This window comes from Gossypium hirsutum, chromosome A03 (genome assembly GCF_007990345.1).
Source record: "Gossypium hirsutum isolate 1008001.06 chromosome A03, Gossypium_hirsutum_v2.1, whole genome shotgun sequence".
NCBI classification, from domain to species: Eukaryota; Viridiplantae; Streptophyta; class Magnoliopsida; order Malvales; family Malvaceae; genus Gossypium; species Gossypium hirsutum.
In genome coordinates this window covers 98,688,925-98,704,976 of record NC_053426.1, presented here as the reverse complement: position 1 = coordinate 98,704,976, position 16,052 = coordinate 98,688,925, and the positions used below count along the sequence as shown (strand labels likewise).

At 35.8% G+C, this 16,052-nt stretch overlaps 1 protein-coding gene across 1 annotated transcript; it reads left to right on the top strand.

Annotated features, from left to right (window-relative positions):
• Positions 1–2,549: 2,549 nt before the first annotated feature.
• On the top strand, positions 2,550–3,895 carry LOC107886560 (F-box/kelch-repeat protein At1g23390). Its single transcript, XM_016810558.2, has one exon. It carries the CDS (start codon positions 2,605–2,607, stop codon positions 3,724–3,726), a length of 1,122 nt encoding a protein of 373 aa, XP_016666047.1. The 5' UTR covers positions 2,550–2,604; the 3' UTR covers positions 3,727–3,895.
• The last annotated feature ends 12,157 nt before the right edge of the window (positions 3,896–16,052 follow it).

The window sequence follows — 16,052 nt, the reverse complement described above, 5'->3', positions numbered from 1 at the left end:
AACTCGATGGATCTCTGAAAAGGAATTGATGGTAAAAAGGATCTAGCCCGGACGGGTGATCCTATCCTGATATAGCCCTCCCGAAGAATATGTGTAAAATGGATTTAGCCCGGACGGGTAATCCGAATTAGGGTCTGAATTTAGCCTGGACTGGTAATTCAGATCCAAGCTCATTAGAGTAATTGTCGTTGCAGGGGATTTAGCCTGGACTGGTAATCCCGACAATACTCTATGAGTTTATATTGCAGGGGATTTAGCCTGGACTGGTGATCCCGCTGCAAGGTTGAGGTTCGCGGGAGTGTGCTCTCTGAAATGGAAATATGCGCACATGAATATGAATTGACGGACCCGGAATTGTACACTAAAAGTGTACCTCTGAAAATCCATCGAAATTCCGATAAATTCAATGGGATAAATATGAAAAATAATAAGGGAATGAAAATCATGGTATTGATGAGTACATCAATCATGGTATATATATTATTGATACATGGAAATTATTGTACTAACTTGAATGTTGAGTTTGTCCATATTAGGGTAATAATGCATTGAATGGATATATGAATGTTTGTTATATTGTATTGAAAATATTAGGTAAGTATAATTCTTGTTATATGAGCTTACTAAGCACAAAATGCTTACCCCGTTTCCTTTTTCCCTGTTTTGTAGTGTTAAGAACTCGGAGGTCGGATTTGGTCGGAGACACATCACACTGTCAACCTCAGGATTTCGGTATATAAAGAAACTTTATTTTGGAAATCAATGGCATGTATAAGCTAACAAAGTAAATGTTAACGTGAAATGGATGTAAAGTTAGCCATTAGTATGGTTAACAAACCTGGTTATAGATATGTGATGACGTTATCTTATATAAATACATGAATCTATCATGAAAATATGTTGAATTGAAAAAAAAAATTAATTCGTAAACTCCGGTAATGCCTCGTACCCTATTCCGGCAATGAATACGGGTAGGGGTATTACAATTTTTATCCGGGTCGAGCCAAGCCCGAGCTTATCAATTTGACATAAATTCTATTAAGGCCCGACCTAGCCCATGGATAGGTTTAGTGGCAAGCAAAAAGGCACTTGAGCAATAAGCTTGTCACTAGCAAGTCGGGATGCCATCTACACACTCACCCTTTCAGAGCGACCACCGAGTGGCTTACTTTTCATTGAGAACATGAAGTTGTTGGTCACCAAACATCACGTGGGCTCAACTGCTTTATCCCATCAAGCCAGAATGAAGGATAAGATTTGTCCTGTCACAGGCATCCTCGTCCCATCGAAGACATCCCTCCGACGCGTTCCGTAATGATGGCTAAATGACAAGTCCAACACATTAACACAATCTTACACGGAACCTCTACCTATAAATACCTTCAAGAACGATGAGGAAAGTATTGACCCTTCAAGAATATTAAGCTTACACTCTGTCAACACTCTTTCAATCTTCAGCCTTTTACGTTCTCTTCTCCACCACGATCCATAGCCTTTGGCTCTCCACTCCGACTAGGTGAATTGGCCTCCATAGCAACCACCCTTATCTCCCTCATACTTTTCTCCTTTTGCATACAGTATCAACAACGTGCTATTTCCTTTCTATTTTCTAAAACTGATTCAACCAAGAACTACTAATAATGAATCTGCTTTGTCAATGCCAACAATGATAGGACATGAATGATCGTCACTAAAAAAAACTATGTTTTACGAATAAAATGAATATAATATGATCCCTTGTGTTCAATGAAAAATGAAGAACACCATTATTTATTGGCATAATGACTTTTTTACCCTTAAATCTTATAAGAAAAAAAATCATTTTTGCCCTCCATTTAATTTTCATCTCTTTTAGCCACTGAATTTGCATTGTTTGTAAAATCGTCCTAAAATAGTGATGCGAGTCTCAAGACTTAATTTCAAGCCCATGGACATGATAGACTTACACTACCTTAAAGCCCAATCATAAGACCTAAATCCAAGTAGTTGAAGTCAAAATTCAACTTATTCGTTCAATACTTTATCACAAAGAAATTTCAAGAAAAAAGTTGAGGATCCAAGATGGTGTACTTTGGAATTCAATACAGAGCGAGGATAAATTAGAAGAAACTAATTTTGTTTGTGGACTTAAAATCTCAATCCATGATAACAAACCCATGTGGAAGATATTAACAAGTTTAGGCATTACACTTCAAGGATCCCAATCAAGCCCACACGCCTAACTATATTATAATTAGTTGACTTGTTATGCATTTTTTGAAGGGATCTAGACATTTCTGGGTCAATAAGTTGTTTTAATGTTGCGACATGTATAACATGTTAGGAATTAATTAATTTTTTTAAAATTTTAAAAAATATATTTTTTTAATTTTATAATTTTAAAAATTAATTAATTATTAATATAACATCATGTATATATCATATTAACAAATATAAATTTTTTTCATCTATTTTAGATGATTCTACAAATAATAAAAATTTAAAAGTTACATAACACTAAACTTTTTTAAAAATAAATCATTATGGCTTGTTTATTTTGTTCCAACGCCTTTATAAATATTCCCCGGTCCTCTTTCTGATCAACAAAATACTTCACACATTACCATGACTACTGAAGGAGCTGATATTAGAGGAGATGTCCTAGAGTCCATCCTCTCTCATGTTCCCCTCATCCATATCCTCCCTGCAAGCCACGTCTCTAAATCATGGAATCACGCCGTCTTCTCCTCTCTTCGCTACTTCAACCGCCCCAAACCTTGGCTCTTTCTCCACTGTCAAAACTCACGCCCTCCGTACGCCTCCTCCTCCTCCGTCGCTTACGACCCACGGTCCAGCCACTGGCTCCGTATCCATAACAAAAACCCATCCCTCCAATACGCCTTAGCTATCCGTTCCTCCTCCAACTCCTCCCTCCTCTACATGCTCTCTCCCTCCAAATTCTCCTTCTCTTTCGACCCCTTCCACTTGAGGTGGCACCATGTGGACCCACCCCTCGTTTGGCGAACCGACCCTGTCGTAGCCATGGTTGGCCGCCATGTCATCGTCGCCGGCGGTGCATGCGATTTCGAGGACGACCCCCTTTCTGTTGAAATCTACGACCTCGACTCTCGCAGGTGGGACGCCTGTGATGCCATGCCAGCAATCCTCAAAGACTCTGCTGCTTCCGCGTGGCTCTCTGCCGCAGCCAGTTCAAAATCATTGTACATAATGGAACAAGTTTCCGGCGTTACGTATTCTTTCGATCCCACGTCCAGGATTTGGTCCGGACCGTTGGATTTGCGTCACGATGAGAACATTTTCTTTTCGGTGATTGGTATTTTCGGGGACAACTTGGTACTGGTGGGGTTACTCGGAAACTCTGAGAATGTTAAAGATGTCAAAGTGTGGGAAGTAAAGGGGAAATCATTTGAGATTCTTGAAGAAATTGCGATAATGCCAAAAGAGTTGGTGGAAAAGCTGAAAGGGGAAGACGCAAGTTTAAATTCAATAAAAATAAGTTCTACAGGTGACTTTTTGTATATATACAATCCCCGAGAGCCTGAGGAACTGGTGATGTGTGAGATTGGGGGCGAAGGGATTTTCCGGTGGGGGAGTTTGAAGAACCCGGCGGTGAGCGACCGGAGTAGGGTGGCGGAGAAGATGGTGCTTACATGCGCGGACGTGGGGTTGGGTGATTTAGGGAAAGCGGCGGAATCCGGCAAAGTACGTTTTAGTATTTGTGAATAATGGGATTTTCATTTGATTATTAAATTAATTGGTGGATATATGGTTTTAGGCAGGATGATTATTTGAAGTTTTGAACAGTTTGGTTATTACGATATCTCTGTCTGTTTCTATTTCTTAAGTAATTGTGTTAATTTTAATTCTAAAATGATCACATCGTTGACTATGAACACCATATTCTTTTCTAAACCGCTCCAATCAAAACTAACACTAATTTTGATTTATGGTGAAGGTAGGAAAACCCAGAAGGAAAATAACCCTTCCCTTTTTTTTTATTTCTTCTCCTTCATATTGTCTAAGAGAATTAATAAACAACTCATCTACCTCTGGCCTCTTGTTCCCGTTTAACACATTCATTATATATATATCATTGGATCAAGACTTGAGATTTTTATAAAATTTTCAGGTCGGTTAGTTTGAAAAGAAAAACAGTGAAAGTAACTTCCCTAAATAAATAGTGGTTTTTTTATTTCATCTTCTTCATATTGTTTAAGTTGCTGGAAGTGTGTAAAAATTATTTTGTTTTAAATTTGGCCCAAGTCAAGTTGAGCCTATCAAGCCAGTCTTAATTATAATTGTTGGCTGTATTTTGATTTGGGATTTGAAATTTTTATGTTTTAATAAAATCTAGATTTTCCAGGCTTTGAAAATTTATGGGTGTTAAAAGCGGGGGAGGGGGGGGGGGAGTTGGTTAGGGAAGAATAAAAAGAACGACGAAATATGACCCAAAATAAAAATAAAAATGAAAAATGAAAGAAATTTTTTTATTGGTGGAGAAGTTTGACTTGTTCAAAGAAGTATTTTATAGTGGGATTTGGTGTACTAAGTGAGACTTCCATTACGGGGTTAACATATGAACGATTAAAAATGAAAATTTTTTCTAATAATAGTGATTAAAATAAAAGTGCTCAAAAATTTATTGATAAATTAGATAATTTACCTAAAAAATGTGAAAAAGAAAAATCGAGGTTTGAATTCAAAGGCTGTATGAAAAGGAAAATAGGCTTGGCTCCTTTGTTCCTTCGCACATCAAGAAGGGAGAGTTATTTGCATATAAAAGTATCAATTAGTTCTCTATATTATAGGAAATAAATTAAATTAGTTAAGATGAATAAATTTACTTCTTATACTATTAAAACAATTAAATTAAATTAAATTTTAATACATTTAACATTTATTATTTAGAAAATATTCTTTTATTTAATAGAGTTAATATCTAGAAAGTATTGAAAATTCTGTAAATTAAAATTTTTATTTAAAGTTGAACTATAAATAAAAATAGTTTTTTATTTAATTTTCATGTAATTTTTTAAATAATAAATGTTATCTCTATTACAATTTGATTTTATTTGATTATTTTTAACAGTAAAAAGATTAAATTAATCTATTTAACAGTAGAAGGACTAATTTGATTCAATTCCTATAATAAAGAGACTTAACAATTTTTTTTTACCTTTATTAACTACAAAATGATACAATTTTACTTGGGTAAACTACATAATAAATCACTAAACTATGGTAAGTTTTTGTTTTAGTCATTGAATTATTCAAAAAAATTCATTTAAGTCACTGAACTATTCAAAATATTTTATTTAAGTCACTAGGTTGGTAAGATTTTTTCCAAAAAAAAAATTCTGCTAGTGAGTTTCAAGCGGCGATTCGATGATTGGTACAGTAGATTAGTACTTATTGACAAGTAGAAAAACATATATTAAATCTAAGTTGATTTGACGTCAATTTCGAAGATCAAAGAAAAAAGTCATTAGAATTTTGGTTTGCAGATTTATAACATGTAAAGTTATTTCATGGAAAAAAAACATAAAGGGAAAGAGAGTTTTCAATTAGTGCAGACGGTGTGAACATAAAAAGGCATATAACATTAGTTTTAACAGCCGAGTAACTTAAATGAAAACTTTTGAATAGTTTAATGACCAAATTATAACTTTTTTTAGTTAAGTGATCAAAAACAAAAACTTACTCATAATTTATGACTAATGATGTAGTTTACCCATTTTATTTTTAACTCCTTCAAAAATTTCTAATTAATCTTCATGTCCTAATATAAAATTTCAAACTCTACCTTAATAGAAATACTAGATTTAACTTTTAAAAAGTAGATAAACTAATCATTTATTGAATTTACAATGAAATGGGCCTACGTATAACCTAATAAACCTCTATAGTAATCAATTACTTCTTTTTTTTTACTTAAAAAGGGACCAAAAAGAAAACGTAATAGCAATGCGTGCGTCGAAAAGGTCAAAAGTAGATGACTTAATTCAGAAAATTTAACTGCATCTGATTGAAAGACCATTGTTTTGTCTTAAAACAATCAACTTTGATCATTGAGAACTGCCAAATTTAACTAAATCCCACCAAACTTGTTTTTGGGCATAAAAGACATGCAGTAATTAATGGATGGAATGGTTTAATATATGTGAAATTGAAGTGGTAAGAATTTGATGACCTAAATTACAACTACACCCAATGGTAATTTCTTCATTCTTAATGGTCCATTCATGTTGCAATTGCTTCAAAACTATCCTCGGTTGTTAGGCCAACAATCATATATAATTCACATATGATTCCATATATTTAATCTAATTTGTCCATTTCTTAACTAATGACAACCATCTCTACTATGCTTATTCATTTTAATACAAAACATGTACAAGTAGACATTGTTTGGCCGAAAGTTGGTTGAAGGAGATAAGATCCACTTCAGAATGCATCTATATATGTAATGAATTTGGTAGAAACAACAAAAGACGATAATCAAAATTTTATTTGTATTATAATCAAACCAAATCAATTGGGATAAGCATTTTTCGAATATGAATCATAAAAAAATATTTTTTTTTTAGCTTAAAGATGCTGGATATTGTCGTAACCATTTTTTTAAGAAAAAAATAGGAATCGACTTGGATTTTAAAAAACGAAAATAAAAAATGAGGAGTCGCCACCAATCCTTTTTGATGAGGTGTGATCGGATCACCTTAAATTAATCATTTTAATAAAAATTAAGATTTATCAAAACGATAAGTTTTGGTCTACGAAAATCAAAAAATGAGCTCGGGAGTCGGTTACGCACGAGGAAGGATTAACACCCTCGATACGTCCAAAATTGGTACTTAGTTGATTAATTCGTGTCTTAGTGTCGAAGATTAAAAAATTGAAAGACTTTTGAAATACGATCCCTTTTTATAAAAAAGTTTAAGTGTTAAAGACCTTCTCGTCTCAAAATATGAAATGTCACATCCAGTGAGTTATGACACGACATCTTGAATTTTTGAGAGCGAGCTTGCCTTTTATATAAAACTTATGTATTTTAATTTGTTAGAAGGGTATTCGATTATTTAGAGTAAACGAGAAAAATCGAAACCCAGTAAGTTAGGGTACGTTTTCCCGAATTCTCAAACACCGAATATTGCCTTTGTTTTAAAACAAATTCATATTTCGAGGTGACAAAATGTCATACCCGGTAAGTTAGGGCACAACACTTCGTACCTCCGAGAATGAGCATTTTCAAAACTCGTATAGCAATTTAAAAGAGTATTCCGTTATTTAGATTAAACGAGAAAAATCGAAACCCAGTAAGTTAGGGCACGATTATCTCGAATTACCAAATATGAAATATCACTTTTATGAAAGAATTATTTTAAGGCATTGAGTAAAAACATAATATGATTTATAGTAAAACATAAAACCAAATCATGGTGCTAATACACAATAATAAGTGCGACAATATCAATAACAATGATATAAGCGGTTATAAAAAGATGAAAACAAGGCTAGCAATATAAAAACATAAACACGAGCATAAGGCAAATGATCGAATAAAAATAAATAAAACATGGCAAAATAAAAATGACAATGATAATGAAAACGATAACAAAAACAATAATATAAATAATAATAGCAGAAAACGATAATAATATATATGGTATTAAAATATATACGTGATAATAGAAATAAAAGTATAATATTAAAAATGTATGTACGGGATATAATATATTGAAAGAATACGTACGTATCATACTAACACATTAACAAAGATAAAAACTATTAATAATACTATATGATATATATACATAAGTATTAAGCAAAAATGATACAATAAATAAGATAATAATGACAGATTAAATACCTCAATGAAATGAATTAATAATAAAATGAATACATAAATGAAAATAAAAAGAATTAAAATCAAGCTGATTAGGGTTTAATTGGAATAAAAACGAAATTTGAGGTGAAAACTATAATAAAATAAAACAGCGGGGTAAAATTGAAAATATTCGCGAAGTTTGAGGACTATCGGCAAAAATTCTAGCCTCTGGACACGTGTCTGTCATCCGGCGCCCATGTGTTAAGGATCGATTTGAAAATCGAGAAAGTTTATGTGGTCAAAATTTAAAAACAAAAGAAGAATAACAAAGGGATTAAATTAAAAGAGTGAAAAACATGGAAGGACCACGGGCATAAATAGCCCATCAGATAGAAAACACGCGGATCTCTTTCAACCTGGTCGGGTCTTTGAGTTGCGCCTAAACGGCGCCGTTTCTGGATTTAAAAGGGCAGGGCAAAACGGTGCGTTTTGCCGGCCTATATAAACTAATTATTTTTTTTATTTCATTTCCTTTCCCCTCTTCTAAAAAAAAACTTCTAATCCTCTCTTCTCTCTCTGCAGGTACCAGAATCCGGCGAGGAGCGGGCCGGACGCCGTCATGTCATCCGCCGTGCCGGCCACCGTACACGGTGGTCGAAAATCGTTTCAGGTAATTTTTTCCGCTTTTTTATATTTTTTATATTTTTAATGAGTATATATGTATTATTTTACTAGAGTAAGAATAATATATGCAAGTAAATTCGGAAAAAAGAGAGAAAAAAAAAGAAATAAATAAACCTTGGTTTCAGTCTTTCTGTATTCCTTGCGATTTGAAGTATATCCAAGCCTTGTGATGTTATTTGCCTCTTCTATTTTTAAAAAAGGGAAGAAAATCTAGAACTAAAAAAGGAACCCCCCGGTTTGCATTCTGTTTGGCTATATATAGCCGGATTCAACATTCTCTTTTCTTGCTTCTGTCATTTCTGTTTAATGCATTGCAGGTGCAGCTTGGGCGGTGGATTGGACCTGTCGGTAGGAGCAGAGGCGGTGGCCAGGCAAGTGGCCCTAGGGGCAGCGGCCTAGGGTGAAAATTTTAGGGTTTTCTTTTCCTTCTTGCATTTGGGCTGTTAATTGTTTTGGGTTGGGCTAGGTTTTAATTTGTTTGGGTCTTTAGTGGGTTTTGGGTCTATTGGGTTTATGGGTAGGTTATTTGTTTAGTTTGGGTTTGGGGGTTTTGAGCCGAAAATTGGGCTTGTACAACTGCCCCTCTTTGCTTGTTGTCATGTAACGAGAATAGAGCAAAGACTTAAGAAAGACCAATTTTGCCCGGTCTCACCGTGTCTGGACTTGTTTAGCGCTCCTTTTCTCCAGGTAGCTTCATTCTAATCTTGTTGCTTCGCCCCGCTTCACTGCTCTACTGCAACTTCAAGAAGGTAAGGTTTGTTTGGATCTGCTCCACTGCAACTCCATGGATATAAGACTTGTGACTTCAACTAACTCTACTGAAACTTCAAGGAGATCTACTGTGGCTTCAATCAACTTCACTGAAACTTCAAGGAGATCTGCTATGTCTTGTAACCTTTTTAGCTCCATTTTAAAGAGAAGATATTTGTAATTTCTAGCCTGTTACCCTACTGTATAGGGGTTTCAGGCCCATCGTATTTGATCTGTTTCCCTACTTTAGGGGTTTAGATCCGTACATTCAACCTGTTGCCCTACTGTTTAGGGATTCAAGGTCTGTAAATTTGGCTTGTTACCATACTGCTTAGGGGGTTAAGCCCATTATCTTCGATCTGTTCCCTACTGCTTAGGGGGTTAAGATCTATAAATTCAGTCTGCTCTACTGCGACTTCAGGGAGATGAGACTTGCTGGATTCGATCTGTTCCACTGTAACTTCAGGGAGACAAGATCTGTAATTTTCAGCCTATTACCCTACTGCTTAGGGGGTTAAGGTCTGTCATCATTGATCTGTTTCCCTACTGCTTAGGGTGATAAGATTTGTAAATCCTCAGCTTGTTACCCTACTGCTTAGGCAGTTAAAGCTTGGTGGTTTGAATCTGCTTCACTACATCCGATGAGGCAAGATTCGATGTATTTGATCTGCTCCACTGCAACTTTAGGGAGGCAAGATCTGTGATTTTCAGCCTATTACCCTACTGCTTAGGGGGTTAAGGCCCATCTTCTCTGATCTGTTTCCCTACTACTTAGGGTGATAAGATCTACAAATTCGGCTTGTTACCCTACTGCTTAGGGGGTTAAAGCCATTTGAATTCAACCTGTTACCCTACTGCTTAGGGGTTTAAGGTCTGTATATTTAGTCTGCTCCACTGCGACTTCAGGGAGATGAGACTTGTAACTTCAGTCTTGCTCCACTGCACTTCAGGGAGATAAGACTGGTGACTTCGATCTGCTTCGCTGAGACTTCAGGAAGACAGGATTCGCTGGATTTGATCTGTTCCACTGCAACTTCAGGGAGACGAGATCTGTAATTTTCAGCCTATTACCCTACTGCTTAGGGGGTTAAGGTCTGGTGAATTCACTGATTCTAAGAACATGACCTGTAGAATCAGTTCCATGCATTTATGCTTATGCCAAAGAATTAGGATGCTATGATCAAAATGAATCAGATGCTCCTAATTAGACGCATTATGAATGATCTATGAATGTATGGGTGCAACACGTTGTGAGCGTGAATCCCCTTTTTAATGTTTAGGTTGCCATTGCTCTTTGTTTATCAAGGTTCTTTCACTAAAATGGTACCCTGTCTTCTTGTTCAGCTCAGATCTTTGAACAGAAAACCCGAAGAGGTAGTCCCAATTTTAACTCTTTCTTCTCAGATGTTTCTAATCTTGAGTTTGGTTAGTTCTAAATAATAGCCCTGTTTCAGGTTCCTGTACTATTTAGAAACTTTCAAAGTAATATGAAAAACTCTTTTTTGCGAAAATGGCTTTAGTCCATTAATCACCATTTCAATGCAAAATGCTCGAAAATGATCATAACAATGACAGAAATGAAATTTGTCAGAAACAAAATTTGAAGGGAATAGATTAATCATAGTCAATAAATATTGCTGGAATAAAAAATGAATAAAAGGGAATAGGTGCCCCATATATCGCAGCGTGAGCTTCTCTGTACTGACTTCTTGAGGACTCTTTTTTGCCCAATATGTGTTTAGAGGATTTTGAGTACTCTTGCGGATGCCCCAAAATGTAACATCTCTCCTCCTTGTTAATTTAGGTATCATAAGACCATCGCATGCTCTACCTTTGATCAAAATTTGAATTGCCCTTTACGGGTTTTCAATTCAAAATCTCTTTGGTCTCAAGGTGCTCTTTGCGAGTTTTCACCCTGGCCTCTCTCCTTTTTTTTTATTTAGGCGAAGTATTTCTTAACCGAATCTGAATTCACAGGATTGGGTAAAATTTTGCCATCCATTTCAGCCAATATCAATGCTCCGCCAGAAAAAGCTTTCTTCACCACATAAGGCCCTTCCCAATTCGGCATCCATTTTCCTCTGAAGTCTTTTTGTATGGGCAGGATCTTTTTCAGTACTAGGTCTCCCTCGTGGAACTCTCTGGGATGAACAATTTTGTTGTAAGCTCGCATCATTCGCTTTTGGTACATCTGACCATGGCGAATAGCCTGTAGCCTCTTTTCTTCAATCAAATTCAACTGATCGTATCGGGACTGGATCCATTCTGCTTCATCCAACTTTACTTCTGACAAAACTCTGAGGGAAGGAATCTCGACCTCGATAGGTAAAACTACCTCCATTCTATAGACTAATGAGAAAGGCGTTGCCCAGTAGAAGTTCTGATAGACGTTCGATAAGCATAGAGGGCGAATGGTAGCTTCTCATGTCAATCTTTATAAGTTTCTGTCATCTTTCCTACAATCTTCTTGATGTTCTTATTGGCTGCTTCGACTGTACCGTTCATCTTCGGGCGATACGGTGATGAGTTGTGGTGTCTGATCTTGAACTGACTACAGACATCCGCTATCATGCTATTGTTCAAATTCAATGCATTGTCAGATATGATCCTTTCCGGCATTCCATATCGACAGATGATTTCCTTTTTCAGGAACTTTCTAACTGCTGATTTAGTGACATTGGCATATGAAGCGGCCTCCACCCATTTGGTGAAATAATCGATGACCACAAAGATGAAACAATTCCCATTTGAAGCTTTTGGCGAAATTGGCCCAATCACATCCATGCCCCACATCGAGAAAGGCCATGGCGAAGTCATGACATGCAAAGGTGAGGGAGGTACATTAATCTTGTCTCCATAGATTTGGCACTTATGACATCTTTTGGCGTAGTTAATACAATCTCCTTCCATGGTGGACCAATAATAACCGAACCTCATAATTTTCCTGGCAATTGTAAAACCATTAGCATGTGTCCCGCAAACGCCCTCATGGACTTCTTCCAAGATTTTCTTAGCCTCAATAGCATCTACGCATCTCAACAGTACCTGATCCTTCCTTCTTTTGTATAGGATCTCCCCATCTAAGACATAGTCATGGGCCAGTCTTTTCAATGTTCTTTTGTCATTCTCAGTAGCTTGATCGGGATACTCACGATTCTTCACATATCGCAGGATATCGTGGTACCAAGGGTGATCATCAATTTCTTCTTCTTCTTCGAGGTTGTAACAATGAGCCGGAGCTTCATAAATGCTCATCTGGATTGGTTTCGCATCCTCTTGCTTGTTCACCTTGATCATAGAGGCTAAAGTTGCTAGAGCGTCAGCCATCTGATTTTCTTCTCGCGGGAGGTAGTAGAAGACAATATCATCAAACTCTTTAATTAACTCAAGGATCAACCTTTGGTAATTGATCAATTTGGGGTCTCTTGTCTCCCATTCACCTTTGAGTTGATAAATCACTAGGGCAGAATCTTCGTATACTTCTAACACTTTGATTTTACGCTCTATGGTTGCACAAATTCCCATGACGCATGCTTCGTACTCTGCCATATTATTCGTGCAGTCAAAACCATATTTACTAGTGAATGGATAATGATCTCCGCTCGGGGATACCAGGACTGCCCCGATTCTGTTACCCACGGCATTTGATGCTCCGTCAAAGTTTAGCTTCCAAGGATGACCTTCTTGAGGGTCTTCTTCAGTGGTTGCTATGTACATTAGATCTTCATTTGGGAAGTCAAAGTTTAGAGGCTCGTAATCTTCTAGGGCTCTGCTGGCTAGGAAATCTGCTATCGCACTCCCTTTTACGGCCTTCTGGTTCACATAGACTATATCGAATTCAGAAAGTAGAATTTGCCATCGGGCCATCCTCCCGTTCAAAGCAGTTGACTCCATCAAGTAATTCAGAGGGTCCATTTTAGAGATTAGCCAAGTTATGTGATACAACATGTATTGTCTCAGTCTTCGAGTTGTCCAGATTAAAGCACAACACAACTTTTCAATGAACGAGTATCTCGTCTCGCACTCAGTGAACTTTTTACTGAGGTAATATATCGCTCTTTCTTTCCTTCCTGATTCATCGTGTTAGCCAAGCACGCATCCCATAGAATTTTCAAATACCATCAAATACAGTATCAGTGGCTTATCTGGACTAGGTGGTGTCAACACTGGGGCATTAGACAAATATTGCTTAACTTTGTCTAACGTCTTCTGGCATTCCTCGTCCCAAACACCAGGGTTATGTTTTTTAAGGAGACAGAATATGGGGTCACATTTCTCGGTTAGTTGTGAAATAAACCGAGCGATGTAATTTAATCTTCCTAGGAATCCCCAAACTTCCTTCTAAGTACGTGGTGGAGGTAACTCTTGTATGGCTTTGACCTTATCTGGGTCAATCTGTGACACCCCTAATTTGACCCTAGTCAGGAAGTGGTTTCGGGACCGCTAAACCGAGTTGCAGAAATAATTGAATATAATATTTTATGTCTAAAATATGTGATCATGCATGTGTGAAATTTGAATGCTTTGATTTTTGTCAATTTGAATGTGTTTCTAAATAAAAAGGACTTATGTGAGAAGCTTTGAATATATGTGTGGCTTATTTTAAGTGATTAATTATTGAATGATGCAAATAAGTGGGTTTGCATGCCAATTTGCCACTTTTAATGCTAGTGGCCGGCCAAGCTTATAAGTATGGGCATTATATGCATGGGTTAATATTATTATATTTATTAGTGGTGAGAAATATGTAATAAAAAATGTATTAGATGAATTAAAGATGAATAAAAGAGTATGGGTAATAAAAATAATATGTTAGTGGGAGGAGAAACCAAAGTTGGTTTATTCCTCCATTGCCGTAGCTAGGAAAGGGTGGAGAAGAAATTTCCTTTTGTTGTTAAAATTTTCAGCTAAGGAGATTGCTAGATCAAGGTATGTACAATGCTACTCTTGGAAATTCATGCATAAATTGAATGGTTAGTTTGAATTCTACCTATTTCATGGCTCAAATTTTTGTTATTTTGGAAGATTGAAATTCGGCCAAGGAGCTTGAAATTCTTAGTAGTTGTTTTGATGTCATTAGCATGGAAATTTATGTTGGATGTGTTGAATTTTCTAGTTGTTTTGGCTTGGAAGTTAAGGTTTAGTGTTTGATTATGTGATTGCCGAATGTGTGGATAGTTGAAGGAAAATTTGTTAAAATGCTTAGTAAATGGATATTTGGTTAATATTGTGTATATTAATTACTTAAAATATAAACTTTAAATGAGTACTAAAGGTTGTATATAAATTCGGCCTTTGGAGAAATGTTAGTATAAAAATGCTTGAAAGTTAAATAGGTGATTGCTTTAATGACCAAATGTGCCAAAGAATAATGCATGATCTAGTTGACCAATATGTGTTAAGGGAACATGAATAAATATATTTCGATGAGCTATACATTCGGTTATAGTATGAAATGCAATGTTAATACATAGTTGCTAGTATGTATATGTGTGCTGGCCGAATTTGAACTTGAATAATGATTTGAGCACGATGTATTGTATTGAGAATAGGCTTAAGTGAAATTGTGATGAAATTGATTGGTGATATACATGGTTAAATAATATGTAATGCATTAGTTAGTAAAATGTATGCCATTTATGTGTGGTATTAAGTATATAATCGGCCTAAACATAGACATGCATATTCGGCCATAGGAAGAAGATTGGTGTTGCATGTATTCGGTTAGAGGCAAGCATATTGATGCTTTTGTCTTGGCTTAGAAAATTCGGCCAAGGGGGAATATTAGCTAAAATGTTGAGTTTGATTCATGATTCCATATATATATGTGACTCTAATGCCTAAAGTATATATGGGCTAAGTACCTTGAGGTTTTCTTTTGATGTTCGAATGAATTGTATTAAATTGCTTGATGTGATTAAAAATGCATATGACCATTGTGTAGTTGAGCTAGAAGGTGGCCATATGACCAATCAAACTCCTTGTCATATTCGGCCATAAGCTAGCATAATGAGACTTTAATAAGTTAAATTTGTTTGAATTAGCTCAAGAGCTTAGAGGACCACAGTTGGATAAGGGAAAGGAAAAAGTGATCGAATAGCCGCCGAAATTGTTCGACCACATCCGAGGTAAGTTTTAAGCGATTAAACGTTGAGTAAATTCAATTATAATAGGACATGATGAGTTGATTTAATAAGATATGATGTGGCCATGATATGTTCTAAGCTCAAATGGTAAGTTCTTAAGTGTTTGAGCTTGGGAATTCAAGGGTAATTTGAAATAGTCTGCTTAGGACAGCAGCAGTAACGTGATTTTAGAAAATCACCATAAATTTATGGATTTGAATTAGAGGCTGAATGAGACATGAAATTAAATCTTAATGAGTCTAGTTTCTTATAAAAGAAACCGTGTAAGCAAAGGAATTTCCGATAATGAGATACTTAAAGTTGTGTGAGACAGCGCAGAATGACACTGTAATCCTCTGTTCTGTTTTTAGAAAATCATTATAAATTGTACAAAAATGGTTATAAGATAAAATTTATATGCTTAGACTCCTTAATGAGTCTAGTTTCAAATGAAATCAAATACAACACATTTTGAATTCAGTAAAATGAGAAATTTGATTCGTAGTGAAGAGTGGTCAGATTAGTCAAACAGTGAAACAGGGGAAACTTTAAGAAAAATCTGGTATTGATTGGCCAAACCTAAAATTCTGGAAATTTTATGGATGGAAGATATACGAGTCTATATTCAGGAAAAATTAACGGAAAGTGATTTGGAGTTTTGTAGC